Source organism: Hypomesus nipponensis, chromosome 7 (assembly GCF_054491055.1).
Source record: "Hypomesus nipponensis isolate SF chromosome 7, ASM5449105v1, whole genome shotgun sequence".
Classification (NCBI taxonomy): domain Eukaryota; kingdom Metazoa; phylum Chordata; class Actinopteri; order Osmeriformes; family Osmeridae; genus Hypomesus; species Hypomesus nipponensis.
Genome location: NC_140367.1, coordinates 2,640,337 through 2,654,480, shown reverse-complemented (window position 1 = coordinate 2,654,480; position 14,144 = coordinate 2,640,337). Strand labels below are relative to the sequence as shown.

The following is a 14,144-nucleotide window of genomic DNA, read 5'->3' as shown; positions in this document are numbered from 1 at the left end:
CCGGAGAAATGACAGATGACACTCTCCCTCTCTCGCTCTTTTCTTTTCTCTGTCTCCTCCTTCGCCAGCCCTGCCAACAAGCCTCTGTGTGTGTGTGTGTGTGTGTGTGTGAATCCTGCCACTTAGTGTTCCAATTATAGAACCACAGAAACAGAAACAGGCGATGTGTTTCCCGTCTGAACCGCTAAACAAAGAGAGACCGCCGATCAAACCTAGAGCGTGAAATGTTCACTAATCACAAATTACAACCCCACACTTCAAGATCCTTCGCCCCCTCCCTCCCTCCCTCTCCTCCTCTTGCTGTATTCCGTGTATTTGCAGTGTTTGGGGTAAAAGCAGCACTTCTGTTGTAACAGAGGAAAGGGCAGCAGGTCATTAGGAGTGGGATTGATCATTTGATTTTGGAGGTGGGATCAAAGTCACGATTCACTCCAAAACCAAATTAACCAGTTTTTTCTTTTTTGATTTCTTTCTTTGTGAGCGGCCGTCGCTGCCGGGTTTCGCTCAAAGACTCATTTTCTGCCATTTTATTTCCCCCCAGATGATATCTCTGTGTGGAGCACCTCTGTAAGAGGCACTGGGCTCACCCCCCCTCCGTCATTAGACGTGCTGCAGTGTCAACACCAACAGGAATCAAAGAGAAAATACAGACATTTGCATATTTTCACTTTGCCCTCAAAGCCTACAGGGGTTTAAAGAATAGTTTTGAAATGACTTTATTCTGTCATGTGGAACGAACCAGTGAATGAAGACAGAGAGAAAGAGGATAGAGAGTCGAGTCATGACTTTTATGTGCGTGACAAAGCTTCAGGCTTGCAAGTGACCCTGTGGTGACCCTGTGGTGACCCTGTGGTGACCCTGAGGTGACCCTGAGGTGACCCTGAGGTGACCCAAGCTCCTTACCTTGGTGGCTAACAGGCGGGTCAGGTAGATCTCAGACACCATCTTGCTGCCGCGGTCTCCCTCCTTCTGGTCGCCGTGTTCATGGTTCTTCACCAGGTGCCACACCTTCACCCCGCTCTCCAGGTCGGGGGTGATCATGGGCGTGCGAGAGCGCAGGCTGTCCGGGCTCCCTGTGTACTTGATCATGTTCTCTGTTCAGACGCAGCAAGGGAGACACAGTCATTGCCACAGCACACCACAGCACAGCCACAACAACATCACTCACAACGAGCTCGCTAATGCTTTCAAAACAACAACATGTGGCTGGCTGTGAAGTTGGAACCTTTTACATTTTGTTTACTTAAATGTAGTTCGCTAGACAAACCATTTATACTAGAAACAAGCCCAACTAGCCTTTACATGTGAAAACAAGACGATGACTCTGTTAGATGGACAGTTTTTGCAGGGCGCCAGCCCCTGAAGGCAGAGAGCTGCTCTCTGAACACAACAGTGCTCCCAGTACCAGCAAGGTTTGGGCTTTTACTGAGCCTTGAGATTGGACATGAAACTTTCACACAGCGAGTCTGGTGAATATTTAATTGCTTCTTCGGGGAACAATGCGGTGGTGGTGGACACAAAATCGAACAGGTGTTGAACAGATGAAATATGCATGGACCACCCCTGAAAGAGAAAGACAAGAGACAAAGAGAGAGACAGACAAAGAGACAAAGAGAGAAAGACAGCCAGAGAGAGAAACAAGAGACAAAGAGAGAGAGAGAGACAGAGAGAGAAACAAGAGACAAAGAGAGAGACAGACAGACAGAGAGAGAAACAAGAGACAAAGAGAGAGACAGATAGAGAAACAAGAGACAAAGAGAGAGACAGACAGACAGACAGACAGAGAAACAAGAGACAAAGAGAGAGACAGACAGACAGAGAAACAAGAGACAAAGAGAGAGACAGACAGACAGAGAAACAAGAGACAAAGAGAGAGACAGACAGACAGACAGACAGAGAGAGAAACAAGAGACAGACAGAGAGAGACAGAGAGGAGGGTGTCTGCACCAGGGCTGATGCTGCAGACATCAGCCTGCCCAGAGAAAAGAGAAGGATGAACGAGGGATGAATCGGAGGAGTGACGGAGTACGAGAGCCACAGGAAGAGCATGTAGGTATGAAGGGCGTGTGTGAACAACGACTCCTTGAACTTAATAGTCTGCAATTGAAGCGTGAGTGTGTGTGTGTGGGTGTGTCTGTGTGATGCAGGAAGTGCTGACCTGCTCTCAGGTAATAGAGGCTGACATTCTGCAACGTGAACCAGAGCTTTCTACACACATAGCATCTTCTCTGAAACACTACTTGCCAGACACTGCTTGATTGAGAAAGAAGGTTTGTAAAACCCCCTTTCTCCATCAGTCATCCTCAGTTCCACCCTTTCTCCCCTTTAACTAGTCATCCAGCACTGGCCTTCTCTCTACATAGTCCTTACAGGGGTTTCTTCTTTCTCCCCCCCATCACCATCCTCTAAGGCCACGCTTCACTGTGCCTCTCTTTACCTTCCTCTGCATCTTTCCTTTCTCCTTCTGATCTCCATCCCGCCTTGATTGTGTCATACATATTCTCCCACCCTTCCCTCTCCCCTGCTCCCCTCCCCCCTCTCCTTCCCAACAGCAGCAGCAGGTTTGGGGTGTCGTCAGTCCAGCCAGGGTCCATTGTGTTCCGGGGAGTTCAAAGTCTCTCTTTTCTGTCTCTACTGGCCCGTGCTCAAGTGCTTCTCTCTCTTTTGAAGTCAATTCCCAAAGAAAGTGAAGAGATGTGTGGCATTCTGTCTCCTTCCATCTCCCTCTCCCTCCCTCCCTCTCTTTCTTTCACACCCTTCTCTGCTGCTGTGTTCTGATTGGGGAGGCAGAGAGTGAGGTGAGATGGTATGGAGATGAAGCAATGCTAATAGAGCTAGCTGGCGTTTTTGATGTGTCTCAAGTGTTTGTGGCGGGCGCACTGGACGCCTTTGATCAGGGTTTGGATTGGATGGCTTTTCACAGGTTCAGAACAAGGACAGAGATGTGACAGATGGGGGGGGGGGTTGTCTGGAATCCTGGTGAGACGAGTGGAGTGCAATGTCTTCTCCCTCCCTCCCTCCCTCCCTCCCTCCCTCCCTCCCTCCCTCCCTCCCTCCCTCCCTCCCTCCCTCCCTCCCTCCCTCCCTCCCTCCCTCCCTCCCTCCCTCCCTCCCTCCCTCCCTCCCTCCCTCCCTCCCTCCCTCCCTCCCTCCCTCCCTCCCTCCTCTAATCTTGTCGCCCTGTCGGTTTGGTTCAGTTTAGCACGACTCGGGGCCTAGTTCCTACCTGTTACTAAGGGTGATACCTTGGCTAATGCTAGCTAAATGCTGGGTGCGGTCTCGCTAATCGTCGTTGTGGTAGTGTCAGAGGAGGAGCCATGTTTGAGGGATGGCTAGTGTCCCCTGCATGTGTCTGGAGGGGGACACTGACAGGGAGTTTAGACAGTGTTTTTGCAATGGCTGTAAACATAATTAAAAACCTGGCGCAGGAGAGAGTGCGACAGGGAATTCACTTTGTGTCTACCTGAGTGTGTGTGAGCGTGTGTGTGAGTGTGTGTGTGCATGCGTGAGTGTGTGTGAGTCATACCGTATTTGCTGGCGGAGGTTCTGGACACAGTAGAGTTGTTGACAGAATTGTAGGCTGTCACCTGCTTGGGGACCAGGGCCACCACAGAGTTCTCAGGCACCTGCACACCAGACAAAACACAGCACACTCCCATTAGCTTCAGCACCCGAACAACAACCAACAGCAGCGTCTGTTCTCGTTCGACTCCAGGCCTTGTGAATAGCAGCTCTCCTGAGAGCTGGGACAGTAATACGAGACATGGATCATGACGCCGGCACGAGAAGCAGCAGCATGCATGTTTCACATCATCCATTACAGTGTGGAGGCTAAGGGGGGGAGGAGGTTTAATTAGCTTGCAGTTCAGCCCCCCCCCCCCCACACACACACACGTTGAGTGACAGGGTGTGTGTGTAAGTGTGTGTTAATGTTAGGCCAGCCTTGGGCTGGGACATCCCAGGCTCCCTTTTCAATAATACCATTACTCAGGGAGGGAGGGGGAGAGGGAGAGAGAGGGGGGAGAGAGAGAGAGAACGAGGGAGGGAGGGAGGGGGGGGAGAGAGAGAGAGCCCAAACCCCCAATCAACAAGGAACGGAATCAATTACAACAACTGGGATGGTGCTTTGACCCCTCCCCCACCACCCATCACTCCCTCCCTCCCTCCTCCCCTCTCTGCACACCATAACCCCTCGCCCCTCCCCTAGTCTGCATAAGCCCACCCACATCCCCTCTGGCTGAGACAGGGTTAATTGAAGTGATCTTTACGATAGAGTGGGAGGGCTGGATGGGGAAAAGGGATGAGGAGGGTCCTGGTGTGTGTGTGTGTGTGTGTGTGAGAGAGAGAGAGGAGGGGGGCTTCATTTGATTATGACATTATTTCCCCATCTTTTCCTGCCCTGCTCCTTGTGCATAATGTGTTGATATCAGAAGAGGAGCCAGAAGGCCCTGAAGACTGGTACCCAGTGGTTCCTGCGTCCCTCATCACTAATCCTGCTTGTTGTCTACCGGCATAATGAAATGAGGAAGGAGGGAGAGTGTGTGTGTGTGTTCGGGGGAAATCACATTGGGAAGAGAGGATTAAGGAAGAGAGGAGAGAGGGTGTCCGGGCGAGGGGAGAGAGAGCTGGACTGGAGTGGTCTCTGAGAGGGAGAGAGGAGGAGGACAGAGGAGGAGAGAGGAGGAATGCTGGGATGGAAGGAGCAGACGAGCAGAATATCAGAGCTGTGCTCGAAGCTACGACGCTCATGTTTCCAAACAGGAAATCAAACTTGTATTTTTCAACCCCTTCTTCCTCTGACAGAATCGGAATCAATGTGTCCATCGGGGCTGCTGTGATAAAAAACGAATGAAGATGACAGAATCAGGGCTGACTCTATTGAGAGCGCAAGGTCTGTGTCTGGAGAGCGTCACGACGAGACAGGCGTGGGGGGGGATGTGGAGGACATCAGAAGGACAAACACGGCCGAGGGAACTTGACGTTAGTCAACGGAGCGCATCAATGGAGCTGTGCTGGTGAGCCGTCACCAGCCTGCAGTCTGGGATTAACCCTTCACCATGACCAGGATTATAACTAACGTGTAATCTAATGAGGATATATTGAGTTTTAATTCCACAGCAGGCCTCCCTGACAACGAGGCGGACGACTGCAGCCCACCCCCCCCAGCCCCCCCCCCAGCCCCCCCACCTCTCCCGTCCTCACCCTGACTCGCTAACAAGCTTGGAGGAACCATTTATTGATGTCGTTTTTGGCATGTGTGTGTCAAGGATAAGGTGCCCTCCCTCCCTCCCTCCCCTTCCTTCCTTCACTCCCACACACGGCTGAAAAAGAAAAAAAAAAAGAATTAACTTCTGTGTTCATTATCTCATCTCCGATTCCAATCAGCACCTAATCCATCGTGCCTCTGCCCACGCTACCCGCCTGTGACCTTTAATGTAGACAGCGGCAGGACCAGCCCCCCCCACCCCCTCTCTCTTTCCAAAAGAGGGAAAACACTATTTGGGATGGCAGCCGGACTGCTTAGTCCACTCAAACCATTTCCTGTTTCCTCTAATGAGCAGTGTGGGCGGCTCCATCAGTCCTTCTGTCTGGAGGACCAGCACCAGTCCTCTTTCCAGCAGTCTGGAGGACCAGCACCAGTCCTCTTTCCAGCAGTCTGGAGGACCAGCACCAGTCCTCTTTCCAGCACTCTGGAGGACCAGCACCAGTCCTCTTTCCAGCAGTCTGGAGGACCAGCGCTCCTCTGACCAGGAGTCTGGAGGACCAGCACCAGTCCTCTTTCCAGCAGTCTGGAGGACCAGCACCAGTCCTCTTTCCAGCAGTCTGGAGGACCAGCACCAGTCCTCTTTCCAGCAGTCTGGAGGACCAGCACCAGTCCTCTTTCCAGCAGTCTGGAGGACCAGCACCAGTCCTCTGACCAGCAGTCTGGAGGACCAGTACCAGTCCTCTGACCAGCAGTCTGGAGGACCAGGGCTCCTCTGACCAGCAGTCTGGAGGACCAGGGCTCCGGAGGACCAGGGCTCCTCTGACCAGCAGTCTGGAGGACCAGCGCTCCTCTGACCAGGAGTCTGGCAGCCATATTGGATTTTCACCCCCCAGGACATGGAGGGCTGTACCTGTGTGTGTGTGTGCATCCGAATGTAAACGTTTTCTCCCCTTATTGATGTACGTCAACTTTCTGAATTTGTGCGTGACCCCGTTGAGGAGCGTTTGACGACGCTCTGAATGTCCGTCTCTCTTTTGAGCGTTGGTTGATAGTGTGAGACAGTCCTCAGATGGTATCTCCTCTCCTCAGACACAGGGATTACCCCCATCTCTGACCCTGGCCCTGGCTGCTCTCTCTCCTGCCCTTATCTCTGCCTCTCCCTGCTGCTGACTGGTGGGGGGTCCTGTCAATCAAACCCTGCGTCTTCTAAATGACCAGGAAGTCTTCTGACAGGAGTCCATTACGGAGGCTTGGGGGGGGTCACTGAAAAATCACATACTAACATCCCCCCTGGAGAGAGCAGAGGAAATCATGAATATAAAGGTGATAGCCTCTATTGATGGTTTCTCCTAACACATGTAATTGCCAAGACAGAAATCTGTAATTATTGGAGTTTCTGAAAGATTCTGAACGGTTGACAATTTTCCAACACCGCCATTTTTTTCCTTTGTGTACCCTGGCGTAACTATGGCAACGCTACGGATAGCTAGTGCTCCCTGATAGAGCGGTTTGAGATACTTCACGGAAAGGTTGAAATCAAACGCATTAATACTATTAAGAGGGCTTCGACACGAAAGGATGCTGCCGCGCTGAAGATAATCTACTCGTTTCATTGTGCGTCTTGACAATATCTCAAAGTCCATCTGCTTTTGGTCTGTTCTACCCAGATCCTTATTTTCAGATCTAAAACACCGTTCTTACCACGATGTGTGCCATCATCATATCAACGCACACTTTCAGAAACTCTTCCTCCATTGGCTGGGGGTTCAATATGCACTCGTGCGCACACGCCTTTACGACTGCTTAGATTAATCCCATATTCCTTTGATTTCGCCCATCATCATAAATGTCGGATAGCATGAAAACAGACAGTTACACGACTCCCAATAGCACCCGGTGTTAATGATCAAACGGCATAAGTAGATCTACATGACGCGCGCTCCATGACTGAAAACGCGTGTGTTTACACAGCGGCATGCTGGGAACCCCATCTAAACAGAACAACACAGAGACCACATGGCTCCTTTTAATACTCTATAGCTCCCCTCCCTCCAACCAGCTTTGCACACCGTGATGTCATAATCACAGCCAGCTTTACACACCGTGATGTCATAATCACAGCCAGCTTTACACACCGTGATGTCATAAACACAGCCAGCTTTGCACACCGTGATGTCATAATCACAGCCAGCTTTGCACACCGTGTTGTCATAATCACAGCCAGCTTTGCACTCCGTGATGTCATCATAACAAGTCAGCGTTTTAACACGCTTCTTTCAGCGCATCACGGAAATAAACTCAATGTTGGCAAAGATGGTGTGCGTGTGTGATCTGAGCAAGAGGGTGAGAGGTCGTGGCTGAGTGAATCGAGTGTAGGGGTGGAGGTATGGAGCAGGGAAGCAGTTAAGAGAATAAACAAACGAAAAAGACCTTCTGGTTGTCTGATGAGAACAGTGCATGTGAGGGAAATACAGAACATGTTCATGTGCCGTGTGTGTGTGTGTGTGTTTAAGAGAGAAAATGTACTCTGTGTACACACCACATGTGTGTGTGTGTGTGTGTGTGTGTGCGTGTGTCAGAATGTGTGTGTTGTTTGTCTATGCAGTCAGTGCGAGAGTATGAAAGTATGAATGTGTGTGTGTTTTCTCAGAAGGAGACCTTTGCGAGGTAATCTATTTAATGAAACATGTATGAGCCTGGCCCCAGGTAGCTCCTGTCTGATTAGAGCCAGAGGGAACCTGGAGCAGGAATGAGCTTTCAGGGTTTAGTCCAGACTTCATGAAATATGAATTTCATAGGAAGGCCACCATCCATATCAACAGAACACTCCGGAAGAAATCACCTCAGCCATGTTTCTATTCTGTAGATTTATCTGACCACAAAATACATCGGATCTTGTGATTACTAGTTTATGATGACATCCCACCCACCCTGGACAATCAAAACCACCACACGAACCATCCTCACCGCAGACAAGCCAACACGTGTGTGTCATACATACGGTCTCCTGATGTGAGTGTGTTATAGACAATCAGCTGTTGTGGAAAGCGAGATGCGTTTACCTGGTAGTGAGCCAGCATGTTGAGTCTCTTCCAGTCGCTCTCAATCTTGGTGGTGACGTCCTCGTCCTGCAGGATCATCCTCTGGCCTCGCTCTTGACGCCACTCTGGAAGTTTGGGACAAGGTCACTGTGAGCTGCACCAACACCTCGACAGTTTAAACCTGTAGCGAACACTACGCTCTACTCTAACGGTTAACCAGAGCTCCATACCAGCTGTGCATCTGCCAAGAGCTGTCTGAGATCCAGTAAAATATCAAGGAGGACTAGAGGTGAGTAGTGTTCAGAGAAGTATAGAGCTTTGATGAACATTCATGTACCTTATGCAGCATCTAGCCCTCCTGGGTTTAAACCCTTTACCGAGTCATGTCAAAAGAACAAAAGCTGCTGTCACTATCTGTAACAGAATGCTGTGTTCTTTTTCCCTTTTTGCCGGATGACTTGAGTCAGGTTAGTCTTGTAAAAGAGAGACAGAGAGAGAGAGAGAGAGTGTAAAAGAGAGAGGTTATGAGAGGATTGACTCTGCAATCTTTATGTAAGCTTATCATTCTGAGACAAACTATCGCTATCTGGCCATGGGAAACAAAGTAAGAAAGGGGATAAGTAGACGGAGAGAGGGGAGAAAGAGGGATACAGAAATCAAAGAAAGGATGCAGCTCCAGATAATGGGAGAGAAAAGCAAAGGAAAATTAATCACTCTCTCACTGCTTTGTCGGAGGTAGCGGGGGCCCCTCTCTAGGAGAGCCCGATCGATGGCCGTGATTACAGCCACTAACTGAGGGGCCAGCACTTCCTTTTTCATCAGACCCCCCCCCCCCCCCCAACCTCCTCTCCTCACAACCTCATCGACCGTGCTAAGCCTCCTGCTGAGCCCACTCTTATTGTTATTGCTGGGGGCATCAGAGAGAACCTGAAGACCCACAAAAGCTCAGAGCCAGCCACCACCACTGCCCTCAACACAGCCCTCACTTCCTCAACCTCACCGCTACCCTCACTTCCTCAACCTTACCGCTGCCCTCAACACAGCCCTCACTTCCTTGAACTTCACCGCTGCCCTCAACACAGCCCTTTCTTCCTCAACCTCACTGCCGCCCTCAACACAGCCCTCAGCACAGCCCTCACTTCCTCAACTACACTGCTGCCCTCAACACAGTGTGGTTGTTTACTACGTACTGTGCTACATAGTAAAGCATAATCCCTCTCTCTCTGCACCACCCGGAGGAACACACCCAGCCGTCTCCATCCAGCCCCTCCACAGCGGCATCAACACAACAGCCCTCGTCCTTGTGAGATAAAAGCACATTCTGGCAATTTCCATGACAAAACAGCCTCCATGAAGGACCAAACAAGGAGGTGATTTTCCCATTGTTTACTTTCTATCAGCTGCACCAATCCGCTATGTGCAACGCTGTCTGAGAGTCGCCCTCTCTTCTCTTCCAGTCACAAACGACACCTAACAAAGCTGCAATCACCCAGACGATGATGGGACAGGTCTTGGGAGCATCACCAGAATAACTTGTCCATCCCCAGATCTCCAGGAACAGACTATTTGGTACAGTATGTTTTTCTATAAACATGCAAATGAAGAGAGTCTCCAGTGGAGGAGCGACAAACAAAGACAAGAGGAGAAGGGGAAAGAGAGGGAGAGAAGAAAGGTGAAGAAGAAAATAACTCAGAGAAGAGAAAAGGGAACAAGCCCAGATTGCCCCGATTTCCCAAATCCCTCCTGGTTTCCCTCGCTGTGGCTCCACAGTGGGGAGCAGATGAGGGTTTCTGGGAAGGCTGGGAGAGAGCGGGGCTCTGGGAGAGATCTATCCGAGAGGGGAGGCAGACTACAGAGGCACCAGGAGAACATGTAAACACACTAGCTCAAATAAACGCGCACACACAGACCAATATGTACGGCACTCGCATTTACAGTACACACACCCACATAATGGGCTTGCACGCTGCTTTCTCATGCCCTGCACGCCCCCTTGCCCCCCCCCCTGCACCCCCCCACCCCAGGCCCCTGGGGAGCAGGATGCAGCAGAGGGAATTAAAAACAATACCTGACTGCTTCAGAAACACTCCACTCCAATTTGTTTCAGGGAGAGGCAGCAAGATGGAAGCTGGCACAATCCCATTACCTCTATCAGGCCCACAGATCGCTGGTGGTGTGTGTGTGTGTGTGTGTGTACCCTGGAGATTGGGGCTGTTTGACTGCAGCGGTGCCTCCCTTCATATCAAAGTGTTGTTCTTTTCTAGTTCTTTTTATTCTGTCTATTATTTCATATAAAAGACACCCTATTTCTTTTTAACGCAGCCCTTAAGGGCACATCTCACAGAAACATGTTACTGTGCACACACTGAGGGGGGTCTCCTAAGGACTATTTCAAATCCTCTGTAATAATAAAACAATAATAAAATAACACAGATAAAGCTAGGCAAGGCTAAGGTTGCAAAACAATTTCACACCAGGCCGCTTGTCAAAACGACCAAAACCAATCTCCTCACTTATCAGAGATGGAAATTCCCAGCGGAGCCCCTCCCCCCTCTCCTCCACCTTCCAATCAGCTCTGGGCTCAGTTATAAATATGCTATTACTAAAACACACCAGGGCCCCGGAAAAAAATAATCAATTTTGATATATTAAACCATAAAGACTATTGCTGTCTTTTGGCAACACTGGCAGACCGGGGCTACAGCATCAGGGTTTCTGGTGTGTGTGTGTGGGAGGGGGGGGAGATGGAGGGGGAGTTAAATGTAGTTTATGAGGGAGGTTCATCTGGAGACCTTTTCCTTGTTATTGTTGTGGAATTGGACTCCGAGGGTGTGTATCAGCATGTTATTCCTCAATACACCAAAAAGTGCTTACCGGCCAATTAAATGTCTGGAAATACAGCTTCCTGCTGTACAACCAATTGACAAATGGTGCTGTACACTTCCTGAACAGCAGAGAGTGAAAGACAGGCTAATCCTTTTTCAGACTGTCGCCTCAAACAAAAGAGAACCTTGAGTTTGTGATCCCAGGGCGCCTGAATCGATTACTTGATCAATCGCTCGACCCACACCATCAGTGGCAGAGCTTTGATTGGTCTAAAGTTAGGTCCTGAAAGAACATTGAGTCCTTGGAGAAAGTGTGCAGGAGGTTCCTGGTGGGCTGGAGAAGACCCCACTGTCTCGTCTCACTAAGGGTCACTGTTAGGACAGCCAAAGAACACAAGATAGTTGGATGAATTCCCCTCGTTTCAGTTTAAGGGCTGTGCTTCAGGAAGGCAAACAGGCTCACACGCGTCGGTACTTCCTGGTCATGTGATGTAGAACCCGAAGGCTCCACCAATGAGGACGGAGAGTCTTACCCAGGTCCATGTCGGAGGCCTTCTGCCGGTGGGAGTGGGGGACGTTCTTGTAGATGGCGTCCAGGATCTTCTCCTTCACCTGGCTGATGGTGTCGCAGTTCAGCACCTTCACCTGGATCTCCGGGCTCTTCTCGTTCTCGGGGTGGATGCAGTTCACCACCTGGAGACGCACAAGACGACACCTTATCAACTGCCAGGCGTGGACATAAGGGGGTCACCAGCAGTAGAGGTGACAGAAACATGAACAACAGGGAAAATTCTAATAAAGGACACGGTAAGTAGGTAGGGTGAAGCTGCTCCTGTTACACTACAAACATCATTAAACCTTGTTAAAACGTTGTGAACAAAGGTTCAAACTGGGACATGTGAGGTGTGACGTGTAACGATGGTGATTGAACTTCTGCATGGTGGGAATCCTGAGCAACTGATTGATGGTCGGCCATGTTGTGTCTTTCCCCAGCTGTGTGTGTAACTGAGGGAAAGGAGACGGCTGTTAAGTGGTGGTTAATTATCCTCATCACTGTGTGAGGTCATCTGTATGATGTAGCTGCCACCATCATCATCATCATCACCACCATCATCACCATCATCATCATCACCATCATCATCATCATCTCCAACCTGCTCACTTTCACTTTCTTCTGACATATTGTCATTATGGGGTCTAGAAGAAAGAGATTTATACAGAGCCAACGATTAAACCATTTATAGACCCATGCTGGACTACTCTAATTTTATATACCCAACCGTTGGCAAATAAGTAGGTGTTGTAAAAAAGCCTGAGTCATCAATCCTTTGAGAGGGAGAGGGGCAGATTGATGGAGGGGAGGGTGTCTGGCAGACCGCAGGAATAACTCTGTCTCCGTCCCCACAAACCAGCCTGGGGCTTAAGTCTTCATTTCTGGTGCAAGCATGGAGGAGGGAGAGGGAGGGAGGAGGGAGAAGGTGGAAGTGGAGAGGATGGAGAGAGGGAGGGAAGGTAGGTAGGGAGGAGAGAGAGGTAGGTAGGTAGGGAGGGAGGAGAGAGAGGTAGGTAGGGAGGGAGGAGAGAGAGGTAGGTAGGTAGGGAGGGAGGAGAGAGAGGTAGGTAGGTAGGGAGGGAGGAGAGAGAGGTAGGTAGGTAGGGAGGGAGGAGAGAGAGGTAGGTAGGGAGGGAGGAGAGAGAGGTAGGTAGGTAGGGAGGGAGGAGAGAGAGGTAGGTAGGGAGGGAGAAGAGAGAGGTAGGTAGGGATGGAGGAGAGAGGTAGGTAGGTAGGTAGGTAGGGAGGGAGAAGAGAGAGGTAGGTAGGGAGGAGAGAGAGGAAGGTAGGTAGGTAGGTAGGGAGGAGAGAGAGGTAGGTAGGTAGGGAGGAGAGAGAGGTAGGTAGGTAGGTAGGTAGGGAGGGAGGAGAGAGAGGTAGGTAGGTAGGTAGGTAGGGAGGAGAGAGAGGTATGTAGGGAGGGAGGAGAGAGAGGTAGGTAGGTAGGGAGGAGAGAGAGGTAGGTAGGTAGGTAGGTAGGGAGGGAGGAGAGAGAGGTAGGTAGGTAGGTAGGTAGGGAGGAGAGAGAGGTAGGTAGGTAGGGAGGAGAGAGAGGTAGGTAGGTAGGTAGGTAGGGAGGAGAGAGAGGTAGGTAGGTAGGTAGGGAGGAGAGAGAGGTAGGTAGGGAGGGAGGAGAGAGAGAGAGGTAGGTAGGTAGGTAGGTAGGTAGGTAGGTAGGGAGGGAGGGAGGAGAGAGAGGTAGGTAGGTAGGTAGGTAGGGAGGAGAGAGAGGTAGGTAGGTAGGTAGGGAGGAGAGAGGGGTAGGTAGGGAGGGAGGAGAGAGAGGTAGGTAGGTAGGTAGGGAGGAGAGAGAGGTAGGTAGGGAGGGAGGAGAGAGAGGTAGGTAGGTAGGTAGGTAGGTAGGTAGGGAGGGAGGGAGGAGAGAGAGGTAGGTAGGTAGGTAGGGAGGAGAGAGAGGTAGGTAGGTAGGTAGGTAGGGAGGAGAGAGAGGTAGGTAGGTAGGTAGGTAGGGAGGAGAGAGAGGTAGGTTGGGAGGGAGGAGAGAGAGGTAGGTAGGGAGGGAGGAGAGAGAGGTAGGTAGGGAGGGAGGAGAGAGAGGTAGGTAGGTAGGTAGGTAGGGAGGAGAGAGAGGTAGGTAGGTAGGTAGGGAGGGAGGAGAGAGAGGTAGGTAGGGAGGGAGGAGAGAGAGGTAGGTAGGTAGGGAGGGAGGAGAGACAGGTAGGTAGGGAGGGAGGAGAGAGAGGTAGGTAGGGAGGGAGGAGAGAGAGGTAGGTAGGGAGGGAGGAGAGAGAGGTAGGTAGGGAGGGAGGGAGGAGAGAGAGGTAGGTAGGGAGGGAGGAGAGAGAGGTAGGTAGGTAGGGAGGAGAGACAGGTAGGTAGGGAGGGAGGAGAGAGAGGTAGGTAGGGAGGGAGGAGAGAGAGGTAGGTAGGGAGGGAGGAGAGAGAGGTAGGTAGGTAGGGAGGGAGGAGAGAGAGGTAGGTAGGTAGGGAGGGAGGAGAGAGAGGTAGGTAGGTAGGGAGGGAGGAGAGACAGGTAGGTAGGGAGGGAGGAGAGAGAG

At 50.9% G+C, this 14,144-nt stretch overlaps 1 protein-coding gene across 1 annotated transcript in view; it reads right to left on the bottom strand.

Moving 5' to 3' along the window:
* plxna4 (plexin A4) overlaps positions 1-14,144 on the bottom strand; it is a 221,216-nt gene that overhangs the window by 18,595 nt on the left and 188,477 nt on the right. Inside the window, exons 25-28 of the mRNA XM_084700986.1 lie at positions 11,606-11,765; positions 8,269-8,372; positions 3,527-3,626; positions 904-1,094 (exon numbers count right to left, since the gene is read on the bottom strand). Coding sequence (XP_084557112.1) covers positions 904-1,094; positions 3,527-3,626; positions 8,269-8,372; positions 11,606-11,765 — 555 coding nt within the window. The remainder of the gene's footprint in view (positions 1-903; positions 1,095-3,526; positions 3,627-8,268; positions 8,373-11,605; positions 11,766-14,144) is intronic.